Genomic DNA, 23,054 nt, shown 5'->3' with positions numbered 1-23,054 from the left:
TTGCGTCAAATATTTTAACGTGATTAATTTAAAAAATTAATTACCGCGCGTTAACGCGATAATTTTGACAGCCCTAATACATACATACAGTGCTTTGCAAAAGTATTCGGCCCCCTTGAACCTTGCAACCTTTCGCCACATTTCAGGCTTCAAACATAAAGATATAAAATTTTAATTTTTGGTCAAGAATCAACAACAAGTGGGACACAATCGTGAAGTGGAACAAAATTTATTGGATAATTTAAACTTTTTTAACGAATAAAAAACTGAAAAGTGGGGCGTGCAATATTATTCGGCCCCCTTGCGTTAATACTTTGTAGCACCACCTTTTGCTCCAATTACAGCTGCAAGTCGCTTGGGGTATGTTGCTATCAGTTTTGCACATCGAGAGACTGACATTCTTGCCCATTCTTCCTTGCAAAACAGCTCGAGCTCAGTGAGGTTGGATGGAGAGTGTTTGTGAACAGCAGTCTTCAGCTCTTTCCACAGATTCTCGATTGGATTCAGGTCTGGACTTTGACTTGGCCATTCTAACACCTGGATACGTTTATTTTTGAACCATTCCATTGTAGATTTGGCTTTATGTTTTGGATCATTGTCCTGTTGGAAGATAAATCTCCGTCCCAGTCTCAGGTCTTGTGCAGATACCAACAGGTTTTCTTCCAGAATGTTCCTGTATTTGGCTGCATCCATCTTCCCGTCAAGTTTTGACCATCTTCCTTGTCCCTGCTGAAGAAAAGCAGGCCCAACCATGATGCTGCCACCACCATGTTTGACAGTGGAGATGGTGTGTTCAGGGTTATGAGCTGTGTTGCTTTTACGCCAAACATATCGTTTTGCATTGTGGCCAAAAAGTTCAATTTTGGTTTCATCTGACCAGAGCACCTTCTTCCACATGTTTGGTGTGTCTCCCAGGTGGCTTGTGGCAAACTTTAAACGAGACTTTTTATGGATATCTTTGAGAAATGGCTTTCTTCTTGCCACTCTTCCATAAAGGCCAGATTTGTGCAGTGTACGACTGATTGTTGTCCTATGGACAGACTCTCCCTCCTCAGCTGTAGATCTCTGTAGTTCATCCAGAGTGATCATGGGCCTCTTGGCTGCATCTCTGATCAGTTTTCTCCTTGTTTGAGAAGAAAGTTTGGAAGAACGGCCGGGTCTTGGTAGATTTGCAGTGGTCTGATGCTCCTTCCATTTTAATATGATGGCTTGCACAGTGCTCCTTGAGATGTTTAAAGCTTGGGAAATCTTTTTGTAGCCAAATCCGGCTTTAAACGTCTCTACAGCGGTATCTCGGACCTGCCTGGTGTGTTCCTTGGTTTTCATAATGCTCTCTGCACTTTAAACAGAACCCTGAGACTATCACAGAGCAGGTGCATTTATACGGAGACTTGATTACACACAGGTGGATTCTATTTATCATCATCGGTCATTTAGGACAACATGTTGATTCTTGACAAAAAAATTAAATTTCATATCTTTATGTTTGAAGCCTGAAATGTGGCGAAAGGTTGCAAGATTTAAGGGGGCCGAATACTTTTGCAAGGCACTGTACATATATATATGTATATATATATATATATATATATATATATATATATATATATATATATATATATATATATATATATATATATATATATATATATATATATATTTATATATATATTAAATTTTTTTTTTTAACTATATGCAAAGCAAATGACCATCTAAAGTGATAGAAAAATAATTTTGACCCTTTATAAAAATATGTTTTTTTGTTCATTTCATTCATTTTTGTTGCAGTTTTATTGCTTTACAACTTTTATATATACTGGAAAGTCAATTACATGCAATAAGACTTTTCGGCCACCAGGGCCTGGCCCCCTTTAAAATCCGCTTATGCCTCTACCCACCTCTGCCGGTAATGAATGATCGCTACTGATTGGACGTCTAACATCGTCGATAGCAATGAATGAGTTAAAAGTTCACTGTGTCTGTCCCTTAAGCCATTAAAACAACATAGACATTCCCGCTCTGCTGCAGCTACTGGTGCAGAAGAACTATGCCAGATTTGACACACTTCATGGGTCATACCAACCCTGACACGCATTAAGATGACTCCTCAGAGAACGAAGGGAAGGGAAAACCCTGTGACAAAATACACGGGTGCAGTTTGAGGCCACGTGGATGTATGTAAACGGAGCTGTTAGATGTAAAGTAGCACCAAAAAGTGGAAGTGACAACTGGATTCCAGAGGCTTTTCTCATTAGAGTGCCACATTTAGGTCAGGTAGTAGGTCTTGGGACTCCCTGCGGAGGTTTTACGTGAATGAAAAGCCACATCAGCAGCGTGGAGTGCTTTCTCGCGGACTTTGCCAACCTTTTTTTCTGTTCCCTCAGACTTTGCTTGCTCAGCATTGAACCGATCTTTTCCGTCCCTGCAATTACACCACGGGAATTGTTCTCTGCCAGCTGCTGTCTTGTTTATTTCAAGGGTGTAGACTGGATGGACAAGATGGATGGGAATGAAAGCCAAACCTAAAACATGAACATATGTTCAAACCTTGTCCTGTGAACCCAAAACAGGATGTCACACAGCAGGTTATCCGGTCAGTCAGGCAGACACAGGAGGCTAATTGTCTTGCTGTTGCTGTTTTTGGGAAAAGATGGAGGGATGATGTTTTCTGTCTTTAGAATAAACAAATATGTCTGGTGGCGTCCAAATCCAGATGCTTGGCTCCTCAACAGTCCTGAAATTAAAGCATTTCGGTACCAACTGATACTACCGCCAATGCAGAGATGGTTGATAGCGGAATACTAACTTGTGGACTGCAATGACATCTACCGTATGTGTATTGGTTGAGTTATTCACTTTAAATTGGTAAGTAGCTCACAACTAATATTGCTTTCAGACCAGCCGTGTTATTTTCGGCGATAGGCAGTCCTAACGACTTGTTACACACATCAGACACCAGTTTGAGCCGTAGAGAAGATGGCTGAGTTGATCTTTCTGCAACAGATTTCAGCGACAATGAACAAGCAGCCAATCAAATGTTTCCTCATTCACGTGACTTCTGTTGCAGAACGCTGAAGCTGAAACCATCGTCAATATCCAGTCAACAAGTCCAAACAAAGAGAAAAAAAACCCTACAATTTACGAGGATAGTCAAAATATTAGGATATTAACTTCGTAATATTACGAGAATGAAGTCCTACATTGTAATATTGCAAGAGAAAAGTCATAATGTTACGAGAATTAAAGCAACACTCCGTAAGTTTTCAGTTTTGATCGGTTTTAGCGATGCCAGTGGACAAAAGTGGTAGTGTTTTGCCTTAAGGAAGACCAGCACACACCCGCACAGTGTCGTAAAATCATCATCTCCCTGTCACCTTCAGATGGATTAAATGACATTTGTTTCCAGCGGCTGTGTGAAGGATGAATATTAAAAAGGTAATGAATCCATTTGTGGCTTTTTCTGCTATTTAATAGGAATGGAAAATTTGGACGTGCATAGCCGTCCATGGTATAGCCTGACTTGAGTGCCAGTTGAATGTCAGTGCGCTGTAATGGTAAGTGTATGGTCAAAAATAACAGCCACATGTTTTTATGCCATTTAAAATGAATGGAAAATTTAGACGTCCATAGCCGTCAATGGTATAGCCTTAGTTGGGTGCCAGTTCAATGTCAATGGGTGTAATGATAGGTGTAAGGTCAAAAATCACAGGCACACATGTTTTTCTGCCATTTAAATGAATGGAAAATTTGGACGTGCATAGCCGTCAATGGTATAGCCTTACTTGGGTGCCAGTTGAAAGTCAATGCGCTGTAATGATAAGTGTATGGTCAAAAATCAAAACCACACGTTTTTCTGCCATTTAATATGAATGGAAAATTTGGACGTGCATAGCCGCCAACGGTATAGCCTTACTTGGTGCCAGTTGAATGTCAATGGGTGTAATGGTAGGTGTATGGTCAAAAATCACAGGCACACATGTTTTTCTGCCATTTATCAATGGCATCACCTGACTTGGGTGCCAGTTGAATGTCAATGCACTGTAATGGTAAGTGTATGGTCAAAAATCACAGCCACACGTTTTTGTGCCGTTTAAAATGAATGGAGAATTTGGAAGTGCATAGCTGTAATTGGTATAGCCTTAGTTGGGTTCCAGTTGAATGTCAATGCGCTGTCATGGTAAGTGTATGGTGTAAAATCACAGCCACACTTGTTTTTCTGCCATTTAAAATGAATAGAAAATTTGGACAGGCATAGCCGTCAATGGCATCACCTTACTTGGGTGCCAGTTGAATGTCAATGAGCTGTAATGGTAAGTATATGGTCAAAAATCACAGCCACACGTTTTTCTGCCATTTGAAATGAATGGAAAATTTGGACATCAATGGCATGGACGTGCATGGCCTGCAAAAATGCCACATAACAAAAAAAAAAATGCCACATGGCAAAATCCATTTTGCCACATACAAAAAAATGCCACATGGCTAAATCAATTTTGCCACATACCAAAAAAAATGCCACGTGGCAAAAAAAATATACCACATGCCAAAATCCATTTTGCCACATACAAAAAAAAATCCACATGGCAAAATCAATTTTGCCACATTCCACCCAAAAATGCCACATCGCAATAAAACAAATGACACATGCCATAATCCATTTTGCCACTTATCAAACAAATGTTACATGACAAAATCCATTTAGCCATATGGCAAAAAAAAAAATGCCACATGCCAAAATCAATTTTGCCATATACAAAAAAATGCCACATGCCAAAATCCATTTAGCCACATACAAAAAAAAATCCACCTGGCAAAATCAACTTTGCCACATACCCCCCAAAAAATGCCACATGCCAAAAGAATGCCACATGGCAAAATCCATTTTGCCACATACAAAAAAAAAATGCCACATGGCAAAATCGATTTTGCCACATACCACAAAAAAAATGCCACATACCAGAAAATGCCACATGGCAAAATCAATTTTGCCACATACCAAAAAAATGCCACGTGGCAAAATTAATTTTAACACATACCAAAAAAATGCCACATGGCCAAAAAAAAAAAAAAAAAAAAAAGTGACATTCCAAAATCCATATTGCCACATACTAAAAAATGCCACATGGCAAAATCAATTTTGCCACATACCAAAAAAATGCCACGTGGCAAAATTAATTTTAACACATACCAAAAAAATGCCACATGGCCAAAAAAAAAAAAAAAAAAAAAAGTGACATTCCAAAATCCATATTGCCACATACTAAAAAATGCCACATGGCAAAATCAATTTTTCCACATTCCAAAAAAATGCCACATAGCAAAAAATGCCACATGCCAAAATCAATTTTGCCACATTCCAAAAAAATGGCACATGGCAAAAAATGGCACATGCCAAAATCAATTTTGCCACATACCAAAAGAATGCCACATGGCAAAATTAATTTTACCACATACCAAAAAAAATGCCAAATGCGAAAGCCATTTTGCCACATGCCAAAGACCACTTTTCGTTCTCGCTGTCTCTATTTTTTTTCTGTTGAATGATTATCCTAACAAGTTGAAAAAATATTTTCAACCTTCAAAACCATTCGTTGAGCATATTTTGTCAATCGGTCATCAATATTACAAATTTTGACCCCCCAAAAAAAGGGATTTTTTTTTTTTTTGTCTGTTTTGGTCCAAAATATTGGCCACAATTGGTCAGTGAAGAAAACAGTTTGGACATGAAGGTTATGGTGTCCTGAAAAAGGGGACACAACCAGGCTAACAATTTTTTCATTGAAATATAAAGGCAACATTAAAGCTATGCAAATTTGGACAAAATACGCCCGGGTGTTAAAGAGGTAAACTATCTTGACAATGTTCAGTATAACATGAGGTGCATGGAGAGCTGCTGGGTGTACAAAGTACACTTTTGGTGCTCTTTGGTGTCGGTATCAAAAAAGCGACAATTCAAAAAAACTGAGGCACTCAAGAAGTAGAAAAATAAGAAGCCTTTATTAAATCATGGCTTTGTTCAAATTTAAAAAGGCAATGACATCCTGACAATGTGTTCCCAAAGGCTTGGTACCAGGTTACCTTCTGTGAGATTAAAAAATAACAAACCATAGAAACCATGAAAATTAGTCATTATTTACTTTTATTGACTGTGGACATGACACACATCTGGAATTAAAGCAAAGTCTTTCATGTTACCAAACAATGAGACATTTTGTAAACATGCAACCAAATGCAAAATTAGGTCCAGTTGAAGGAGTGTGCCTAGAAGATGTTCAAAACAGGACAAAACTATCAACGCTATGAGTCATTCCATTGATTTACTGCATTAGTCATATGTTAGAACCTTGGTTCAACCCCCAGCATACCTCGGAAGACTCCAAAGTTTATGTTACAGCGAGGCCGAGACACAGAAGAAATAGTCAGTGATGAATAAAGTGAGGTAGAATCTGTGGTTTATCTTGGAGAATTTACCCCCGCATGCAGCTCATCCCGAAACATCTTGACTGTCTTTTTGTTTTAAGCCCCTTTCACACTGAGCTATCCCAATAAAACCATGTGTGCCAATATGGAATGAAAGGTTGAGTTTGAAGTCAACCTGCGCATTAGCTTATTTATTACGTAGTATCAGAGGCTAAAGGCCACATCCCTTCTGACACTACTTGACATCTCCTCACATTCAATTATCTGAATGTGCATGAGTTTGTCAGGAGTGGGAAAGTAATTGCTTATTGTTATGCCTTAAGCAATGTGAAAGGGGCTTCTGAGTGCCGACTGTAATATACTGGAGGCTTAATGGAAGTTCATTTTTCAGGTGTTCCCAGTAATCCTTTGTGGTAATCAATGTTGTCGCAAGCAATTATCAGGACAGTGTATAAAAATAAGGTCGAAGAGACCCCAGAAGACAAGTTTATATCTTAATCCTGCCTCTCTATGTCCGGTTCTTTATACGAACAACCCCACAGGGGTGTCTTGCATGTTTGTTCCAACGCCTGCGTTTAAAAAAAATATATATATACAACACATTTTCAACTAAGCAATTCTTAATGAGGTACTCACGGTCACTTCACAAAGCATTTCCCGATTATTTCAGATCACGAAATTGCAGATTCATGACTAGCAGTCAGTGATAGCTAGCTATGTGCCCCAAGTATGGTTTAGAACCCAGTTCTCTATACAGTGAAGAAAATAAGTATTTGAACACCCTGCTATTTTGCAAATCTCCCACTTATAAATCATGGAGGAGTTTGAAATTTTCATCGTAGGTGCATGTTCACTGTGAGAGACATAATCGAAAAGGAAAAAAATCCAGAAATCACAACGCATATTTTTTATTTTTTTTAAACATTATTTTTGTGTGATACAGCTGCAAATAAGTATCTGAACTCGGGCTGTCAAAATTATCGCGTTAACAAGCGGTAATTAATTTTTTTAATTAATCATGTTAAAATATTTGACGCATTTAACACACATGCCCCTCTCAAACAGATTAAAATGACAGCACAGTGTCATGTCCACTTGTTACTTATGTTTTTGGGTGTTTTCCCGCCCTCTGCTGGCACTTGGGTGCAACTGATTTTATGGGTTTCAGCTCCTTGAGCATTGAGTAATTATTAGGGCTGTCAAACGATTAAAATTTTTAATCGAGTAAATTACAGCTTAAAAATTAATTAATCGTAATTAATCGCAATTCAAACATCTATAAAATATGTCATATTTTTCTGTAAATTATTGTTGGAATGGAAAGATACGGTACATAAGGACTGTATTTGTTTATTATAACAATAAATCAACAAGATGGCATTAACATTATTAACATTCTGTTAAAGTGATCCATGGATAGAGACTTGTAGTTCTTTAAAAAAAAATGTTAGTACAAGTTATCGAAATGTTATATTAAAACCCCTCTTAATGTTTGCTTTTTAATAAAATTTGTAAAATTTTCAATCAAAAAATAAACTAGTAGCCCGCCATTGTTGATGTCAATAATTACTTACACAATGCTCATGGGTGCTGAAGCCTATAAAATCAGTCGCACCCAAGCGCCAGCAGAGGGTGGCAAAACTCCATAAAACACAAGTAACAAGTGAGTGTTTCACTGTACCGTCATTTAAATCTATCTGAGCAGGGCATCTACGTCAAATATTTTAACTTGATTAATTTTAAAAAATTAATTAACACCCGTTAACGCGATAATTTTGACAGCCCTAGTAATTATTGACATCAACAATGGCGAGCTACTAGTTTATTTTTTGATTAAAAGGTTTACAGATTCTAATAAAACGAAAACATTAAGAGGGGTTTTAATATAAAATTTCTATAACTTGTACTAACGTTTATTTTTTAAGAACTACATGTCTTTCTACCCATGGATCGCTTTAACAGAATGTTAATAATGTTCATGCCATCTTGTTGATTCATTGTTATAATAAACAAATACAGTACTTATATACAGTATGTTGAAGGTATATATTCGTCTTGTGTCTTATCTTTCCATTCCAACAACAATTTACAGAAAAATATGGCATATTTTATAGATGGTTTGAATTGCGATTAATTACGATTAATTAATTTTTAAGCTGTGATTACCTCGGTTAAAAATTTTAATCATTTGACAGCCCTAAATTGAACACTTGTCTGTCAGATAGAATTCTAATCCTAAAAGATCTGTTAGTCCGCCTGTTAACTCGTTTGCTCCCAAAAACCTGTAAATATGTTCTATTTTTAATTGTTTCAGTGTCCAAAAGACGTATTTATACGTGTTTTACTTTTTTTTTTTGTCAAAAGAGACATCTCTGGGTTGTGATTCAATTTATTTCCAAAGCACAAAGCTGAAAATCCATTTTAAAGAAATAAAACTGGCCACTGGAAGGCAGTAGCGCATTTGGTAAGACTCGCAACCCGATTCAACGGCAATGAACGGGCAAGCCACAAAGCCGGGGCGAAGGCGGAAGACAACCGAATGGATGCTAGGCGACGGACGACCGAGCAGAACAACCGGTAGGACGCCCGGGATGCTAGGCACTGGATGACCGAGCAGAACGACCGGGACCACTAGATGCCGTTGAGTCCGTGCTGCTCCCGAGCAGTGCCCGCAGAGACTCAAAAAACGAATCTTTTTGAGACAGGCAACGGTGAGGGAAAAGTTTAACCAGCTCTCGCGGCCACAATAGCGTCATCTTTCAGTTAGTTATGTGTAAATAAATTGTTACTTTGCGATCAAAAACTCTATTTGTCTTGTTGTTTCTGTTATTTTGTAAAAGGAAAACATTATTCAGATGTTTGGGATGTAACTAAAGCAAAAAATAGCTGTGTTAAAGTCAGTTATGTTTGAAAAAGTTTAAAATTTCTCCGTTTTTTTTTCATCAGAAATTGGAAAATTGCTCAAACTAAGCTATTTTCTAATGCAGATTTCTAAAGAATGGAAAAAGAACTTACTTTTTTTCTGCTGAAAGAAGAGTCTAATCTTTCTTTTGGTGGGTTCCATGTTCATATAGCAATAGAACAGAATTTTCTGTGGGCCTTGCAAAATCAGTCAAAATCCAGTCAAACGGCCGGGAGCGAAGGGCCTTGCTACGGTTAAAAATGGCTGGGAGTGAATGTGTTAAGAGTCCACCTCCACGCCACGTATCCTGAATCAGATGGACTTGTTCGAGGTTGATGGCAGCATAAAAACACCTGTCCATCCCATACACTCAGTAAGACTCAAACTTGTAACATGGTCAAGACCAAAGAGCTGTCCAAGGACACCAGAGACAAAATTGTTCACCTCCACAAGGCTGGAAAGGGCTACAGACCAATTGCCAAGCAGCTTGGTGAAAAAAGGTCTACTGTTGGAGCAATTAGAAAATGGGAAAAGCTAAACATGACGGTCAATCTCAATCGGAGTAGAGCTCCATGTTAGATATCACCTTGTGGAGTCTCTGATCCTATGAAAGGTTAGGAATTAGCCCAGAACTACATGACAGGAGTTGGTCAATGACATGAAAAGAGCTGGGACCACTGTTTCCAAGGTTACTGTTGGTAACACACTAGACGTCGTGGTTTGAAATCATGCATGGCACGGAAGGTTCCTCTGCTTAAACCAGCACATGTCAAGGCCAGTCTTAGGTTTGCCTATGAGCATTTGGATGATGCAGAGTTTTGTGATCAGATGATAGTAAAATAGAACTTTTTTGGTCATAATTCCACTAACCGTGTTTGGAGGACGAAGAATGATGAGTACAATCTCAAGAACACCATCCCGACTGTGAAGCATGGGGGTGGTAGCATTATGCTTTGGGGGTGTTCTTCGGCGCATGGGACAGGATGAGTGCACTGTATTAACGAGAGGATGACACAGGCCCTGTATTGTGAGATTTGGGGCAACAACCGCCGTCCTTCAGACGGAACATTGAAGATCATGCCTGGGTCTTCCAACATGACAATGACCCAACTCATCACTAGGAAAATAACAAATAGAATCATGGTGTGGCACTGCATATATTTCCTGGAAGTGGAAACCGATACCAGGGATCATGACAATTTTGACAGGTGAAAAAGTCATGTAAGTCATACTGATTAAGGACCTCTATGACTTGAGGTACTACGGAGTTCACTTCGTGGTTTAATTTTCCCCTACGCATTTTTATATACTCCAGATTGCTCGGCATTGATTTGGGAGGGGCCAGCCCAGTACTGTACTAACGCCCATCTCCGTGCAATCGGCGACGGGAGGACCACCAATGGCCACTGAATTGAAGCATATTATTGCGACGTATGTTTGAAGGTCCAAAAAAAATGTGTGAATAGACCAGGGGTCGCGTTAACCGAATATTTTCCGCCGTTGACCGGTTTTTTACAACGGTGACGGAAAAAACTGAAGTCCATCTGTCATTTTGACAGGTTGCAATTCACACCCCAGACCACAGGGTGGCGAGTGAGCATATTAAGTAGCTATTGTCTCTCTTGATGCATGACGTCGTTGGCCTAACTCGGAAAAATGTCAAGGCCACTGAGTGTCCGAAGTTTCTCCAAAAAGCCCCAAAATGACGATGGTGTTGATAAAAGAGGTGAAAAAAGAGGGACTGATGCAGTGAAGGATGACAACGAATCAAGTGAATCGCCGGTTCACTCCTCACTGCGGCGAGCAGTTGAAAACGCCGCCAATTACCAAGAAGGGCAGAATTGGTAACACGGTGAAAGCGGCATAAAGACAAAAAAGCGGACCAGACTAGCCAGAGCCTGAAATTATTTCAAGGAAAATATGGAGGGTGCCACCACTGTGTGTACTCTTTTTGCTAAGCTGAGCTCGCATACCACGGTAGCACGTCGGCTATGAACGAACACTTGACGCGCCGTCACCCAGGTGTATTTCGGAAGACAACAGGAAACAACAAACTAGCGGATTGTAAGTCCATACAACTTTCTAACGATTTTTTAAAAAATTGGAAGTTGCCTTTATGTGCGTCGTATCAACGTGCATTTTTATCTAATAATAATAATAATAAATAAATAAATAAAATATATATATATACAATGGAATTATATAATATTTATTATTATTAAATGGATTAGGATCATGGAAGGTCCCACTTGGGGGGGGGGGGATAAATATATATATATCCTGTATATACATAACATATTAAAAATATATATGGAAACACAGTACTGGCCTGCTTACTGTAATCCATGACTGCACTAATGTTAGTTACTTTATATGATAAAGTATTAGTGTATTATTGTGTATATACATATAGTGACTGCATCAAGATATAGTCATTTTAAAAATTTAAGTGACGGATAAATAAGATTATGACCGGATTTTTATGACCCTGTCAGTCAAAATGACAGACAACGAAAAAGTCTAGCGTAACCTCTGGAATGGCCTATCAGCTCGTCACAGCTCGTTCATGTCAAACGAGTCGGACGGTTCCACATTTAAAATTACAGGTTGGCGGAAAGCCAGATGCACTCATCAAAAGAGCCAGATATGGCAAGCAAGACATAGGTTCCCCCAGGTCTCCAGACTTAAACCCAATAGAAAACCTTTGGAGTCAGCTTGATCTCTGTATTTCTCAAAGACAGCCCAGAAACATGATAGGTGGGCCAAGATCCCTCCTGCAGTGCGTGCAAACCTGGTGAAAAACTACAGAAAATGTTTGACCTCTGTAATGGCAAACAAAGGCTATTGTACCAAATATTAACATTTGTTTCCTCAGGTGTTCAAATACTCATTTGCAGCTGTATCACACAAATAAATTGTTTAAAAAATCCTACATTGTGATTTCCGGATTTTTTTTTTTTTAGATTATCACTCTCACAGTGGACGTGCACCTACGATGAAAAATTTCAGACCCCTCCATGATTTCTAAGTGGGAGAACTTAATAGCAAGGTGTTCAAATACTTATTTTCTTCACTGTACGTGGAATCAGTCCAATTGCATATGAGGTTTCCATGAGATAAATAGTTTGATAGGAGTCATTTGGCAAAAAAGTTTTTCAAAGACACTAACAAAGGATTGACGTGAATGCTACGCGTAAGAGAGCTACTGTACAGTTCTCTAGATTAAACTGTAGATTCTTTGGGTCCCTCATGAACAGCGTTCTTGCATCCGTAGAGCCATTTGATGACCCGAGCGTTCCTCTCTATGATGGAAACGCCGGTAGGGGGCTGATCGGCCAGTTCCTCCTGAAACAACCCGTCTCCGGAGTGGCGGGAGAATTCGCTTGGCTCTGTTCCGCCGTCCCCAGCCACGCTGCGCAAAGCCAGGGAAAGAGTGTCTATAGAGCTGGCCCCTGACAGGAAGTTCTCTCGGCCAAGCCGGTCGATAAGTTCGGCATCCAGGCCGCAAAAGTCAAAGAACTGCTCTTGCTCAGACAAGGCTACTGAGCAGCGGAGATGCAGATCTGATTTCGAACGGTGCAACCCTCTGAACTTGCTCCGTAAAGAAATTGGTGGTGATGCCCGTTTCCATGGATTGTTGTCTCCCATGTCGTCATCAGGGGTGCATTTAGACCCGTCATTGTTATGATCTAGCGTAGAACCTGGGATGGAACCAGGGCTATGTTCCTTCTCTGTTTTACTTGACCTCCTGCTTCCCAGCCCTCCGTCGGTTGTGTCCTTATCGTTAGTCCATGACATACGGGAGTCTCCGTCCCGCGAGGGTGCTTTGTCTTCGCCGATGACCATCTTCTGGAGTCCCCCGCTACCCTTCTCTCTCATGGAACCCTGGAAGAGGCGGCGAACGAAGCTATATCCTTTTAGTTCAATATTACCGTTCTCTACATTGGGACTCTTGCACTCTTTCTTCTGCCGGTAGATGACAAGCGAATCTGGTCTCAGCATGCGCTTTCCGGTGCTCCTGCGGAGGACAGGTGCACTGTGTGGAGCCACTAGAGTGGTGGTAAATGCAGGTGTTCTGGGGCTGGGTGGTTTCCCGTTAATCACGTTGTTATGGGCCTCAATGTCAATGGAAGTCTGTTGATTCTCCTTCCTGGAGTCGTCGTTTTCATTTTCGTCCCTGAAGGACCCAGAAAGAGTAGAGAATGGGGTGCCGGATAAACGTCGCGGGGGGAGCTGGGGGCTGAAGCTACCAGGGGTGGTGAAAACCCTTCGGGGTGGGGGTGGTGTGGCACACGGCACCAACACAGGTTCTTGTTTGGTGTTAATGACCTGCTGGCTTTTGACATACTTGGCCTTGTCTGCCTCCAGCCTTTCCACGGCGCTAATTGCTCGACCGTGGCTCCCTCCGTCGATCTGCCGGCGCAGATAGTCCGGACCCTTGTTAAGGAGCCGCAGGGGAGACGGGGATCCAATGGGGGTCAACGGCTTCATCTTCATTCAGCGAGAGAGGAAAGACATCCAAACTGTTGCCCCTTTAAGGTGTTGTCGATCCTTCACCACGTGACTTCCATTCCTGGAGACTGGAAGGCAGCACTTGAGGAAACCACAGCGTTTACGTTTGGTGCCTCTTTTTTTGGTGGGGGGTAATCTTAGCGCTTAAGCTAATTGATATCCAGTATTTACACAGTCTTTTTGGATAGGCGGGCTGCCCTTTTTTTGTCAGCGAGCACTCTCAAAAGAGACACTCCCTGGCCACAGTGCAGCCAAAATAGCAGCCAGAGTGCTCTTTGAAAAGTCGGCTTCTTTTCCTCCCCCGCGTTTTCCCTTAGCTTATCCTCTCGGCGACTTGTTTGCATCCGACAGCGAGGTACTCGACGCGTCGATTGACAGATGGGCTGGCGTCTCTCGCGGTGGCCTCACCTGTGCGGACCCTGGAGGGGGAGCAGGGAAAGAGAGAGAAGGAGGTTTTAGTTGTTTGAGTGAGCAGATGGCAGACGTCGCTATTGTTGCCAGTGCTTATTTAAAGCAGGAGGGAGTCTCATGTGCTCAGCAGGCTGCCATGCAAAGCTGGCACATGTCATTTATATGCAATGTGCGTAACCTTGTACACATGTGCAAACAGGTCCTCAAATAAACATGAAAGATGAATAGAAATTCCTAAGAAACTTAATGTAAGTTCACCTTGCATCAAATTATCTGAATTTGGGAAGCCGAAATGACTGTGTGGACATTTAATTGCCTGCTTTGTGAAGTCCACTTTTACGAGAGTTTCTGATTGTGAAATCTACGACCATTTTTTGTAACACTAGTACCACCAATGCAGTGCTGCTTAAATAGAATAAAGCGCCAATAAATATTTCACCGCGCTACTTAATGAGCACTGTGCTGAAATGCCAAAACCACAACAAACTTAGTAGGAAGACCCCAAGCTGTGTAAAATAGAGCTTTAATCATACACATGTTTATTACTAGCATATTTATGGATCTCAGAGCATGTGTCTGCATTTAGTTTGTGTGTGATCATGAGTGCATTGGAGGTGACCAATAATAGACAGACGCTGTTTGTAGTCTGGTTGGTGTGCTAGCAAATGTTATTTTAACGTTTTTCCTGTTAGGGCGAAACAATATAAATGACATCATGATTTTTAAAAAGTTACCAGGATGTCAAATCTTTATTTGTTGCTATTGACAAGTGATATACAGTAGGTCACATTCACTTTAAAGTAGACATGTCGATCGGGTCCGATCACGTCATTTTTAAAGTATCGGAATCGGCAAAAAATTATCGGACATGCCTTTTTTAAATATATATACAGTATATTTTTTAATCAAATCGTTTTCTAATTGTCTTTAACGTTACAGACATAATATGTTACACTCATCCAGAGTCTTTAGTTTAGGCATAAGGTAGGGTTATCAAATTTATCCCGTTAACGGCAGTAATTAATTTTTTTTTTTTAATTTATCACATTAATATATTTAACACAATTAATGCATGCGCTGCATGACCCACCCACGCATTGTCGCGCTCAATCTGTAATGGCGCCGTCTTACCTATATAGAGAGATAAAAGGCAGCGTAAAATGAGTAGAGTGAATTTTGGCAGCCTTTGGAGCCATTTTTTAATTGGTTAAAGCCTTACAATCCCTCTCCCTATGATTAGAAATATCGTGGGAACCAATGTCGGGGAGCAAGGTAGTAGTTGATCTTTTTCTTAACACCTTATGTTATTTCCCAACGCAGAGAAGATATATCAATTGGTAGCACTACGTACAGTCATGGTTGCACTTTCCATCATGCATTTGGGCATGGCTACAGTATCATTTACTGAAAGCTCAACAAATACACTAGATGGCAATATTTAGTCACAATATACAAAGTCACATGTATCCTTTAAGAATTACAAGTCTTTCTATCCGTGGATCCCTTTCGCTGAAAGAATGTTAATAATATAAATGCCATCTTGAGGATTTATTGTCATAATAAACAAATACAGTACTTATGTACTGTATGTTGAATGTATATATTCGTCCGAGTTTTATTCTTTTTTTTTCTTAATGCATTGCCAAAATGTATATGATCGGGAAAAATTATCGGGAATGATTGGAATTGAATCGGGAGCAAAAAAAAAAGCAATCGGATCAGGAAATATTGGGATCGGCAGATACTCAAACTAAAACGATCAGGATCGGATCGGGAGCAAAAAAACATGATCGGAACAACCCTAAATGTTATTTTAGCGTTTTTCCTGTTAGGGCGAAACAATAGAAATGACATCATGATTTTTAAAAAGTTACCAGGATGTCAAATCTTTATTTGTTGCTATTGACAAGTGATATACAGTAGGTCACATTCACTTTAAAGTAGAGATGTCCCGATCGATTGGGTCCGATCACGTCATTTTTAAAGTATCGGAATCGGCAAAAAAATATCGGACATGCCTTTTTTTTAATATATATACAGTATATTTTTTAATTAAATCGTTTTCTAATTGTCTTTAACGTTACAGACATAATATGTTACACTCATCCAGAGTCTTTAGTTTCGGCTTAAGGTAGGGTTATCAAACTTATCCCGATAACAGCGGTAATTAAAAGTTTTTAAAAACTGTATCACGTTTAAATATTTAACGCAATTAATGCATGCGCTGCACGACCCACTCACGCATTGTTGCGCTCAATCTGTAATTACGCCGTTTTACCTATATAGTGAGCCAAAAGGCAGTGTAAAATGAGTAGAGTGAATTTTGGCAGCCTTTGGAGCCATTTTTTAATTCCTTTTTTAATTAAGCAATTAATTAATTAATTAATTAATTTTTTAAATTAAAAGCAAACAACAGCTCTAGATGCTAACTATCTCCATAATAATATTGCAATGAGTTGGATCACACAATAGCTTACCGTGAAGATCTGCAAACAGTTTTTGGCACCTCTCTCCTGCTCTTGTCACTAGAACAGGGGAGTGCTGTCACTAGTGAACTTGACACGCGAACACTACTCGTCTCATCCCGTCTTTCCTGTTCGTTTTGCTTTTGCTGTCCTTCTCATTAATGTTCCACTCGGGTTCAAATTTGAAGGGCAGAACTGATGACATGTTTATGTAGTTGAAGAGTGACACTGTGGAAGTCCGACAGCGCACCCATGTGACGTCACCACCCTGCGACGTCAACAACAATGGTGACCTACTAGTTAAAATAATTTTACAAATTTTATTAAAACGAAAACATTAAGAGGGGCTTCATATCAAATTATTATAACTCATACTAATATTTATCTTGGAAGAACTACATGTCTTTCTGTCCGTGGAACCCTTTAACTGAGACGGCTAGCAGTGTCACTACCCTTATCAATGGCCGTATATTAGTTAAATTTATGTCCAATTTGCACTTACATCAGAGTTACATTAAAATGTAACGTTGTCTTTTATGTTTTCTCAATCACACTTCAACAGGCTACCTTTCCACTTTCACATGACCTTTTGCTTCCACATTACAAACGACGTACTGCTGTAAATCCTCTAAGGGCTGACAACCTGGTGGTTACGTCTTTCTCCCCCCCCCCCCAGATGTCAGGGTACTAGCTATGGGAAAATCCTTGTTGGGGATTAAAAAGAGCAGAAACAAAATGAAAACATGACTACTGCAGAGCTGGGCTAGCAATCAATTCTAGCGATACATTTGAGTAGGGATACGAGGGAAAAGATCGACATCATTTTTGCCCTGAAGCTTCGCAGGCATGCTGTTTCCAGCAGATGTGTAAGGTCATTCCTAGGACTTATGACTTAAAACTGTTTCGAAGTTCATTCAAACTATCATTTGTTTAATAAATGTGAAGGTGTCCGAGAAAGCTAACATTTGTGCTTAGTGTGTGCAAAAATAACAACCCAGAAAATAGAACATGAACTCGTTTTCTGGTGAATTATTTTTGTTTTCGTTGCATTTTTATCTTTTTTACCTTAAAGTGTAATTGCTAGTGTGCTAATGCAAACCATGATTGCTAACTGGTTGGCGTAGTCTAATTTTTGTTGATGTCAGATAAATAATGTGTATAAAAGATATTAGGGGCTAAAGTTTTGAACTAAATTTGCGTAAAATGTCAGTAGATAACGAGTGTTAGGTGGGTAGTAACGTGTTACATTTACACCGTTACATTTACTTGAGTAACATTTTGAGAAAAAAATATGCTTTTTTGAGTAATTTTACCTCTCCATACTTTTTATTTTTACTTGAGTAGCTTTGTGTAGAAGAAACGCTACTCTTACCCCGCTACTTTGGGCTACGCTAGCTGTTACATTTTTCTTCAGTAACACTTTACAACAGGGTTCACTAAATCCGGACCTCGGAACCACTTTTCCTGTCGTATTTTCCAGGTCTCTCTCCCCTAACACACCTGAATCAAATGATTATCTCATCAGCAACCTCTCCAGAAGCCTGATAATGATCTTTTTGATTATTTTGATTCAGGTGTGTTGGAGGATGGAGACATGGAAAACACGACAGGAAAAGTGGCACCGAGGTCCAGATTTAGTGAACTCTGCTTTACAATAAGGGTCCCTTAATTAACATTAGTTAATGCATTTTTAGACAGTAACTCATGTTTAAGTAACATGACAATAATTCATTTAATCCCTTATCTAACATTTATTAATATATTAATTAACATGAGTTAATGCACTTTAAGACAATAACTAATGGTTAAGTAACATTACAATAATTAATATAATAGCTTATCTAACATTTAATAATATATTAATTAACATGAGTTAATGCATTAGTTAATGCATGACCAGACAGTAACTTATAGTTTGGTCAAATTAAAAATACATATAGGTTTATATAGGGTTAGGGTTTAGGGTTAGGAATTTCTTAGTTAAGGAACACATATGCTACACTTTACAAAAAGAGGTCCAAAAAGCATTCAGTAATGGTTAACAAAGGTTAAGGGGGGGGGTAACTTAAGCATTTATAATTTCTTAGTTAAGGGACACATATGCTACACTTTACAATAAGGGTCCAAAAAGCATTCAGTAATGGTTAATAAAGGTTAAGAGGGGGGAACTTAAGCATTTATAATTTCTTAGTTAAGGGATACGTGTGCTACACTTTACAATAAGGGTCCAAAAAACACTTAGTAATGGTTAATTAAGGTTAAGTATACTTAACGTACCTCATAAGTATTACTTAACCTTAATTAACCCACATTAATTAAGAAATTATAAATGCTAAGTTAACAAACCCTAACCCTAAACCCGAACCCTATATAGGCCTATATATATTTAATTTTACCAAACCATTACTTACTGTCTGGTTATGCATTAACTAATGCATTAACTAATGCATTAACTCATATTAATTAATTAATAAATGTTAGATAGGCAATTTTGAATTATTGTAATGTTATGTAAACATTAGTTATTGTCTAAAAATGCATTAACTAATGTTAATTAAGGGACCCTTATTGTAAAGTGTTACCTTTTCTTCTTTATTCTACAGATTTTGCTTTTTTTGTTTGCGATGCCAACAGTAGCTCTACCAGTTTCCCCAATGAGACTTCGCAACAATAATCACATGACCCTATTAAACCAATCAGACTCAAACTTGCCGTTCTGCAATGATGCCAGCCTGTTCAATCATGAAGCACCATAAAAAAATAAGTATTTGACATCGAGCATTGCTCGTAGTTTTTATTTGGCACAGATTGACCACGGAAAACCAGAGATATGATCCTTTTAATTTCATAATAGGAACTGTGATGGAACTATTCACTATTCAAACTAGGAACTATTTTCTCCACTAGAGGGCACTCATGCTCTTTGGATGAATGATGCTTCCTTTCGATAGATTTTTTTTCTCTCTTGCCGTAATTCAAAATATGGCGGAAAACACAGACAAGACTGAAAAGCAATTTCTGCTCTTGCATTCCTCTTTAAAAGAAACTGCTGTATTTTAAGCCAAAACAACTGTTGTGTTTGATAGAAAAATATGTCTCTATGCTGTCATAGCAGAATCATGGCGCATTAAGCCCCCGAACTATTTTTATTTTGTCCGTTTTACCCTGAAAACCCCCGTTTACAGACGTCGTGCAACCGCTTTTGATTCAACCCAGCCATAAAACGAAGGTAATAAATAATATCTATTATTAAAAATGTCTGTCGTTTATAGCTTAGAATCATTAATTGATGTCTCATATCTCGTTTAAAAAAAAAAAAAAAAAAACGACTTTAAGAAATTATTCACTCACATATTTTAAACTTTTAAACAAATTATGTCACAATGAAAAAAAAAAAGTCACGGAGATCTACCTCATAACTATCGCTTAATTGTATTTTTTTTTTTTTTTACTGTCACATTTTCTCTGATGTTAGATGATAAATAATGGATCCAAGCAATAAAAAGAAATTGAAAAAAATTGAAAAAAAAACGTTTAAAAGGGTAAATATATGTAAAAGAAAATCTCAAACGCTCCCTTATGTCTGTCATTTCTGCATCGCGACCCTTGTTATATGACCATGTTTCACCCATAAAAACCCCCAAAAATCCAGCTGTGGCCATTCACAGCTGTGTCTTGACACTCAGTGATACATGCTACATGGAGTTTTTGGATCTATACAAGGTAAGGGCGCGATAATATCTTGTTAAAGTCATGGCGTCTGTAATTCTGCTCTCGCGTGCTCTCACCTCCAGATAAGGTTTTGCTATTTAATGTTTTTTTTTTTTTAAATGCCCTCCTGTTTAAAATTTTTCTTCCACCAGAAAATTGAGATTTTAAGGTTTCCAATGATGTATTACACATGCATATAGGACAATTTTGAGTTTGGCCAAATTGGGGGTCTCAGAGCGTCACCTGCGTGTTTTCTGCTATATATATTTTCTTTTATTTCTTTGGATTAATATGGTTATGTAATAGGTTATAGTACAGTATAATAATAACAACAGTTCATATAGATAACATTGTACTGAGAAAAAAATACCAGTGTTTTAAAAAATCAAACATTGTAAGCAGTTTCTCACAATGTTACTCATTACTTGAGTATTCCTTTCACCAAATACTTTTTTGGGATAACTACATTTACTTGAGTAATACTATTTTTGAAGTTTTGACTCTCACTTGAGTCAAATCTTTTGCTATTCTACCCACCTCTGGAGTTGGAGGTCACCTGGTAGTACATTTCTTCAATCTAAGATTATTTTTTAAGGCTAATCACCCTTTCCCTTACATCCGAGGACAAACACAAACCCTAAAGAGCAACAAAATGTATCCTGAAATGTTGTGCAAGCGCATTCTAATCTCCATCCCGCCCGCTCTGCCAGGCGGGATGGCCCTCGCCCGGCAGGGGGGTTCGGAGGCTTAGCCAGGCGACCCCACGCTGGCTAAAGCAGAACCAGATGTTTGGTGTCGCGCCACTCCGAGACACTCCTCACGGACCCTGACAGTTTTAACTTTACTTTTTAATCACCGAGATAATTTCGGCTGTTTTGTAACAGAAAAAATAGACAGTGTGGCTTCATTAAAACTGAATTATGATGAAAATATATCTTTCTAATAGCTTGTTTCCAGCAGCCCTTGCCCACTGCTTCTCCAATAACATACAACAGCAAACAAATATTATGAGATGTGACATTTGGATACAATTGGAAACTTTTGAAATTGTGAAAAAAACGTTTATTATGTCACAACATCAAGCATCTGTTCTCAGGTGGTGCAGAAATTGCTTCATCAGGGACGTCTCCATGAGGTAAACACCAGATAAGAGCCTACAAGCGCGCCAACTCTGTGAGAGCATTCAGGGCCCGTTACCTGTCAAATTCATCTTGAAACATGCTTGAGTGAACATCTGGCCTCGCCGCTAACGCGCTCGAATGTTCGTTCCTGAACCACGGTGTATAAACACATACCCTCATGCATCCAAATGCTACAAATAATTCCTTTGGGCAGAATATACAGTGTATCACAAAAGTTAGTACACCCCTCGCATTTCTGCAGATATTTAAGTATATCTTTTCATGGGACAACACTGACAAAATGACACTTAGACACAATGTAAAGTAGTCTGTGTGCAGCTTATATAATAGAGTTCATTTATTTTCCCCTCAAAATAACTCAAAATATAGCCATTAATATCTAAACCCCAGGTAACAAAAGTGAGTACACTCCTTAGAAACTACGTACAGTACATCCTGAAATGTCCAAATTGAGTACTGCTTGTCATTTTCCCTCCAAAGTGTCATGTGACTCGTTACTGGAGTGCTGTCAGCATTGCTGCAGAGATTGAAGTGGTGGGGGGTCAGCCTGTTAGTGCTCAGACCATACGCCACACTCTACATCAAATTGGTGTGCATGGCTGTCACCCCAGGAGGAAGCCTCTTCTGAAGACAGTAATCCATGTGCTTTGTTGACATGTCTTCAGCAAACTGTTGGCGGGCTTTCTTGTGTACTGTCTTCAGAAGACGCTTCCTCCTGGGGTGACAGCCAAGCACACCAATTTGATGTACAGTGCCGCGTATGGTCTGAACTAGGGTTGTTCCGATCATGTTTTTTTGCTCCCGATCCGAGCCCGATCATTTTAGTTTGAGTATCTGCCGATCCTGATATTTCCCGATCCGATTGCTTTTTTTTTTTTTGCTCCCGATTCAATTCCAATCATTCCCGATAATTTTTCCCGATCATATACATTTTGGCAATGCATTAAGAAAAAAATGAATAAAACTCGGACGAATATATACATTCAACACACAGTACATAAGTACTGTATTTGTTTATTATGACAATAAATCCTCAAGATGGCATTTACATTATTAACATTTAACATTTCTGTTAGAGGGACTTGTAATTCTTAAAGGATAAATGTGACTTTGTATATTGTGACTAAATATTGCCATCTAGTGTATTTGTTGAGCTTTCAGTAAATGATACTGCAGCCATTCAACCCAAATGCATGATGGGAAGTGCAACCATGACTGTGCATAGGGGCACCAATTGATATATCTTCTCTGCGTTGGGAAATGAAATAGGGTATTAAGAAAAAGATCAATTACTATCTTTCTTCCCCACATTGATTCCCACAATATTTTCAATTGTTGAGAGAGGGATTGTAAGGCTTTAGCTAAGTGAAAAAAAGCTTCAAAGGCTGCCAAAATTCTCTCTACTCATTTAACGTTGCCTTTTAATTCTATGTATACGTAAAACGGTGCCATTATAGACTGAACGCGACAATGCGTGAGTGGGTAGTGCAGCGC

The 23,054-nt window shown here is 39.0% G+C and overlaps 1 protein-coding gene across 1 annotated transcript in view; it reads right to left on the bottom strand.

Moving 5' to 3' along the window:
* Positions 1–5,243: 5,243 nt before the first annotated feature.
* The window catches only part of LOC130914915 (protein FAM110C-like), a 39,221-nt gene continuing 21,410 nt past the window's right edge, over positions 5,244–23,054 (bottom strand). Inside the window, exon 2 of the mRNA XM_057834506.1 lies at positions 5,244–14,250. Within this exon, the coding sequence (XP_057690489.1) occupies positions 12,542–13,816 (1,275 nt within the window). The 5' untranslated portion in view covers positions 13,817–14,250 and the 3' untranslated portion in view covers positions 5,244–12,541. The remainder of the gene's footprint in view (positions 14,251–23,054) is intronic.

Source organism: Corythoichthys intestinalis, chromosome 4 (genome assembly GCF_030265065.1).
Source record: "Corythoichthys intestinalis isolate RoL2023-P3 chromosome 4, ASM3026506v1, whole genome shotgun sequence".
In the NCBI taxonomy this organism is placed as follows: Eukaryota; Metazoa; Chordata; class Actinopteri; order Syngnathiformes; family Syngnathidae; genus Corythoichthys; species Corythoichthys intestinalis.
Note: the sequence above shows the minus strand (reverse complement) of the source record. Positions and strands in the feature narration are given on the sequence as shown.